Here is a 6,711-nt window from a genome sequence, read left to right on the forward strand (position 1 = left end):
TGCACTGCACAAGCCAAACTGAAATTTCTTTCAGTAGTTATACTAGGCAACTGCACTTTTAAGTAGTGTTGGGACAAACACCAGATTTCCATGTTCGGATATTCACCAATTTAAATATTCGTTCAGATATTTGTTCAAAAAGTAATAAAAGCCATTATATTGCTCAGAACGCAGGCAGAGACAGCATAGCAGCAGAGGCAGGGGGGCGTGGCCCGTTTGTGTGCCTTTATTTTACAGCAAGACACCGTGTAACACGTTAAAGTAAAAAAAAATATCCCAGGAGTAAAGAATGTGTTGTGTAGGGCTTACTTTACCCCAGAGAATTAATTACAAAACAAAGGATGCCAACAGCAAACGTGGAAATGGCATTGTAAAACAAAGGGGAAAAAAACCTCCCTGTTTTGGTTCTCTATTACAATCCACATAACAAGGCTACAACAAAAATATATAATATATACAATCTATATAAAAATCACTGCACTACATTTCCAGCAAGGTTGGCATGGTTTAAGCGAGGCATTTCAGAATGACGTGCTTGCCTTTTTTCGTCCCAAGAGATTCTGAATCGCTTAAAGCAGCACAATGCTTTTTTTAATCCAGATGGTTTACCATAGAGATCACTGCGAGCACATAATCTGGTTTGTTTACTTTTTGCTGTCTAAAACTTTTAAATAGAGGCTCGAGCTGCTATATATATATATAAATAATCTTACCTATCGCAAGTAGCTCTTTTTCATTTACAATTTTTTAAACTGGCGCGCAACTTCTGGTGAGGCGGTAAATAAGTGCAAGGTATTTTTGTCATGTCTAGCGAATACGAACATCTAGTTTTTGTATCCAAATACATGTCAAAAAATATTCGTTCTAATATTCGGATATTTGTCCCTGCACTACTTTTACGTAATGTCAGGTCCATTATCACCCAGCAATGGACTTGGAGTACGCTAGTTGATCAATTATATATTTATATAAATTGATCTAGTACTATACAAGATTAAAGAATGTTTCCTTGCTAGTTTGTTACTGTTTCACTTCCTGGGTTAATCCATCCTGACAGTCAGTGGGGTCAAGAGCAGCTGGTTCGAAAATTGCAGGAAAGTGTTGAATGGGGTGGGGACAATATCCTTCTCTGGTTGAAATGACCAAGGAAGGGCAAGACTATGTGAAAGTAAGGTTTACAAACAGATTTCTGTTTACCGAGTGTAATACCATTTTTTAAATACATGACATGTTTGCTTTACAACATGTGTTTCTTTTTCAAAAATGCACATACCTATATAGAAAATGAAAGGAAAGATTTATGGAATTATTTTGTTAACTAAATCCACTTTAAATGTGTTAAGCCACACTACACTGGGAAGTTACAGGGAAACACCACATACAGCTCCTTCACTTTTCAATGTATAATGCAAGCAAATTCATTCCCATGTTACTTTTCATACAGCTGTCGACAGCAGAGCCAATGGAATTACCTGCAACATCAATTCGCAGTCGTCACGGCCAACAAAAATCATCTCCCTTGGCAGCCGGTGACGGGTGCCTCCACTGCTCACCAGAAACCAGGACGTTAAGCTCATTTTCTGCTCAGCTTCGAAATCCAGCTTCAAATTCTACGTCATCCTGCAGGGGAAAAAAAACAAATTATATATAGTTATCTATAGTCTTTCTTCACAGGAGCGGTGCTACCATCACATGTGATCACCCTTCTTGAAAACCTTGGCTAGATTTAGCCTGCAACTGCAAGTTACAATTCCAACCATGATTAAACCCAGATGACACAGGAAGTGACACAGGCAGCTGGATTGAAAATAGACTGAAGGTTTTTGCAGGAAAAAGGCCTCAGCTGTTACCAGTCACAGCTGCTCCCTAATGGAAAGAAATGAAAGTTTAGCAAACTTTTTTTGACAAGCATTCAAACCAGGGATAAACAGACAATAACTGGATCGCTTGCAATGCGAGGCAGTTCAATTATCAGGTCTACTGGGGTACATTATATTACAATCCAAAAATGAACTAAGCTATGACTTGAGGAATGCCAATTTAATGACAAGCCTTTAAAATTGAATAATTTGAACACTATATAAAAGAGCAGTGTTCCTCTATTGGAGGCCCGCGGGCAGCCTTCCTTCTGGCCTGTCAGATGTCAGCTGCAGTGCTGCCAACTGGGCATTTTTTTCACACAATTTGGCTGTTTTTAATTATGTTTTGCGGGAGAAAATGATGCTTGGCGCGTTGTCTATTTGTGAGCGGTTTTAGCAAAATGCTGTGTTTTTTTTTTACTTCTTAATCTTTTTTTAATCTCTGCCATGATTGACACAACATGATTAATAACACATCCAATCAGAATCGGAGTAACACACACACAGCCCCCAGCTCCACCCCCTGCCCTGTCAAGTATCCACCAATAGGATCGTTCTTGGTTTTCAGGGGGAAAATAGACAAAGTTATTTTTAAGTGATGAACAGAAACCCCTCAGATCCCACAAAGTAAAGATGCTGAAGTTGTGGGCAAAATATATTCAAAAAACAAATTGTTCCAGGGAACGAGAATCAGTTTTTAAGGGTGAGTCTATTGTTGGAGCTCGACCACACACATTCATTAGATATGACAAGAGTAGCTGGCTGTTCATCGGCTATTACCTTAATACTGTACTAACACATGCCAGTTGCATCCTGGCTTTAATGTATCTCTTCATTAAAATACAAAAAAAAAAAAAACTACACTTCAAAAGAGATTTGTTTAACCCTTATTTAAACTGTTAGTATCAGAAGAATGCTAAAACGAGAGCGCGACATTTTAATAAAGTGACTAGTCTTTATTAATGTTTATACAATTACGAATAGTGATTGTAATAAAGTGTGTCCTGCATTTATTTTTTTAAAATTACAGATTAAATCGCTTATTAAAACGTTGCACCCTCGTTTGCATGCAGTTTCTTCGTTCTGCATGCACCTAAACACTGAAATTAAACCAATTTTACTACTAGTACCAAATGGCTAGCAGGGATCAATCGAATTCTAAAAGAAGAAAACAGGGAAAAACACAGAAAAACAGCAACCCTAAATATAATAATAATAATATTCAAGTTATATTAACTAAACCTTAAAAAGGACATATTTAATATATTAGAAAGCTACTTGTTAACAGTAAATAAAAAAAAACTCACTAAATGTAGCATGTAAGAGTAACTCCCTTATAAATAAGTACATTTAATAGAGCCCCACTCAAATTTGCCATGCCACCACCATTGATTGACGTGCTTTCATTGTTGCGCATTAATTTTTAGAAAACAAAGACAGTGCGAGTGGAAAATCAGATGCCCATTTTAATTTAATAAAATTAAGGATATAAATGTATTTGCTTTAGATCTGTATTATTAATTATTATTAGAAATCATATCATGAGAACCCTGTGGCCCCCCAAGATTTGGACACTGCCTTATCTGGCCCTCCAGTGAATGTAATTGAATACCCATCTAATGGCGTGTGAACTGCACAAAATGTAACACTGTACTGTACTTCTACCTTTACAGTATATGCAACCCCCCTTTTTTAAGCTTTCATATGGTAAAGGATTGCAGTTACGACAGAACTTAAAAGGGTTTATCCTGTCTGATAAAATGTAAACTACAAAAGGTTTCATCTCCTTGGATTTTAATGGTTTGAATTTGACATGCCATTAACTCTACACAGTTTAGCCATTAGATTATTTACTTGATCTCCTGTACAGTATATAAATAACATTAGAAAAGCAGAAATAAAACAAGCAAAATGTACAATACGTATATGAAATTGTTTCCTAACATACCTCTGCAAAACCAGATGTTTCAGTTGAGAGGGCTTCTGTATAAATCATGTCAGCTTAATAGTAAATGCAATTTTATGAGAACTATCTAGAGCCTTGGCATTCACACTTTTTGTTATCACACTGGCTCTCAATTAAAAAGCAATGTGTGAATAGCTACTGTAATGGCTTTGTGGTATTACAAATCCTATATTCTGTATACTCCTTCCCTTACACTTCTTAACACACATTAAGATGTACTGTAACAGTGTGTCAGCTTATTGCATCAGCCTGCTTTTCAGACCTGTCTGTTCTCTGAGCCACAGATGCTTTTGGTTAATGACATTTAAATCGTACATGGCAGGCTTGTCACTTCCAGGGATGTCACAGTACACCGGTTTCATGGTATGCCGTGGTATACATTTCCACGGTTTTGATACCATGACCATTTTTTTATACCACGGTTATAGAGTCCACGGTATACTGTGGTATTGGCAGTGTGTCCATGAAGTTTAGAAACTCCAAATGACGTAGCATGCACATTCCTCACACTATAGGAAGTGCACAGCCAAATCATGGTACGGCTTTGTGATAGAGAGAAAGAAATTAAGCTGTAAATCTCCCTCCCGACCACAAAGGGCGCTGTTTAAGGTTGTTAGTACACTTCCCTGTAGACGGGTCAATTCGATGGTGATTGGAAGTCGGCCATCTTGGAGGACACGTACGTGAAACGATTCCCATGGGATCAGCTGCGGGCCAGGCAGCGATTGGTTAAACAGTGGTGCAGGGAGGAGTTGGGTAGTACAAAAGGGGACGCAGCTACGCAACTACGACCCCTTGCGCTGAGAAAGTAACCTACGGCTGGAGCATTGCTTGTTTTGTAACATGTTTTGTATCTTACAGAGGAGTAGGAACCTAGGAGCTGTCGCTACAAAGCCAGCACACCCCCCTGATCACTTCCTTCACTGTGCAAGCAAAACACCCGCACCATGATTCCCTGGATTTAAAAAGCACTATTTCGTGCACTGTGGATGTGGACTGGGGAATGTATTGTGCATTTCTATTTGGGTCTGCAAGCCCGCCGTGACTCTTTTGTTTTGTTATTTAAAATAAACACAGAAGTTTGAGAGAAATACTGTTAGGAAAATCCTTTTATACACCACACCACTCGCATCCAAATCACAGGCGTAAACATTTTTTTATATGGAAACATGTCCAAAAGCTCTTTGACCAAACAAGCATACAGTATGAGGGGTTTATAGACCTCTTTCAGTATTTTTTTTATGTGACACCAAAAAGGGCAAGGACAAAATGGTCTTCAGTTTAATAAATTTGTAGAGGGCAGCAAGGCCACTAAACTTAAGTCAAGGCCAAAGTTTGGATGTTGTTTAATTTTGCTTCGGATTCATATATAAAGATCGCGCAGACATAGATTTTTTTTTTTCAAGAATTTTCTGCCCCTTAGCAATAAGATGCAATTCACTGTACACTAGCCTGAAGTAGCATCTATCATGGTTACCTACTTGCAACAGGCTGCTTGCTTGTGGGTGCATGCATTCGCTGCTGAGTGACAGGCAAGAGATCGAGACAGAGGTTGAAGCTGGCACACCCTGCAGGCACACAGGTTAATTTACAGACACACACACACAGTGAGAACAGCTCACGTGACACTACCAACAATGGTAGCGCACTGAGGACATATGGCCAGCATATAAAATGCAAAATAAACACAGTACAAAAACTATAAAAATAAAAGGTGCCATAAAAACGGCGTGCACTACTCCCTAATGCATGGAGGTCCCGCCTGCACACCTCGCTATACTTTATGGGGATCTACCATCCCCGAACTAATCTTTACTTTACAAACCCAGGCTACACATCCGGTCGGCAGCAGTTTTGGCTTTTGGCTTTGATCTTGGTTCACCATTACGGCGATCGGAGGATTTCAACAAAGCATTTCAGTCTCTATGTTCGGGCAGCATGGACAATCTTTAGCCCATTGGCTTTGGCTTTGCAGCAGCCTTAAGTGAATCAACGGGACCTTTCTATACCCGACGCCCCGCTGGAACACACCTACCTGCTGATTATCTACAGCTGTCAACCACACACAGCAGGCAGGCTCTCCCAGGAGCATCAGGTAATTATTTACAACATTTTTACACAATACTATTTACAATATATATCCACACAAAAAACCCTCTTCATGTGCACAGTTCCTGCCCTACAACACTACCAAAGACAAAAAAAATCACATTTGTACCCCACAATTTAATAAATTAGAATCCTTGGGAATTGGTGCCAGTGGTCTCCTGTATTATTGCTGTGGGCTACCGACAGCACCAGGCTTAAAGAGTAAGAAGTGGGGTTCCAAAAAATATCTACACGTCCCCACATGTTGCTACAACTGGTTAGATAACGTACCTGTAATTTCTTTTCATTATTAACATCCTGACAACTTTTTACACTTATAACTTTAAGTCTCTTTTCAAAATGTCCACTCTAGTACACCGATAGTATTAAGGATTATTGTCCACTTTGTCAAACAGGTAACACGGCAATAACGATTCATGATGTGGTATGAAACATACAAGCCAGAGCACTTGCTGTTATGTTTTATTTATTTATTTTTTTAATCGCTCTTCCTGCAGTGATATAGAGGACCGGTCTCAAATCCCAGTGCACTGGAGCGGACATTTTGAGTTGTCAGGATGTTAACAATGAAAATAAATTACAGTAACGTTATTTAAACAGTTGTAGGAACACATGGAGACGTATAATGCTATATTTTTCGGAACCCCACTACTTAGTCTTTAAGCGACCACCTAGAGTTTAAGTAAAGTCCCTTAAACATAATTCATTGAGCAAGATTTGTTTTTGAAGAACAAAAACATAAAAAAAAATGTTGGTTCTAGGAATTTTTCAAAAAGA

At 38.7% G+C, this 6,711-nt stretch overlaps 1 protein-coding gene across 11 annotated transcripts in view; it reads right to left on the reverse strand.

Annotated features, from left to right (window-relative positions):
- The window catches only part of LOC117411321 (centrosomal protein of 170 kDa-like), a 136,808-nt gene that overhangs the window by 97,996 nt on the left and 32,101 nt on the right, over nucleotides 1-6,711 (reverse strand). For all 11 annotated transcript variants that reach the window (XM_059025401.1, XM_059025402.1, XM_059025392.1 and 8 more), the window contains exon 2: nucleotides 1,473-1,620. In XM_059025401.1, coding sequence (XP_058881384.1) covers nucleotides 1,473-1,577 — 105 coding nt within the window. In that variant the 5' untranslated portion in view covers nucleotides 1,578-1,620. The remainder of the gene's footprint in view (nucleotides 1-1,472; nucleotides 1,621-6,711) is intronic.

Source organism: Acipenser ruthenus, chromosome 6, assembly GCF_902713425.1.
Source record: "Acipenser ruthenus chromosome 6, fAciRut3.2 maternal haplotype, whole genome shotgun sequence".
In the NCBI taxonomy this organism is placed as follows: domain Eukaryota; kingdom Metazoa; phylum Chordata; class Actinopteri; order Acipenseriformes; family Acipenseridae; genus Acipenser; species Acipenser ruthenus.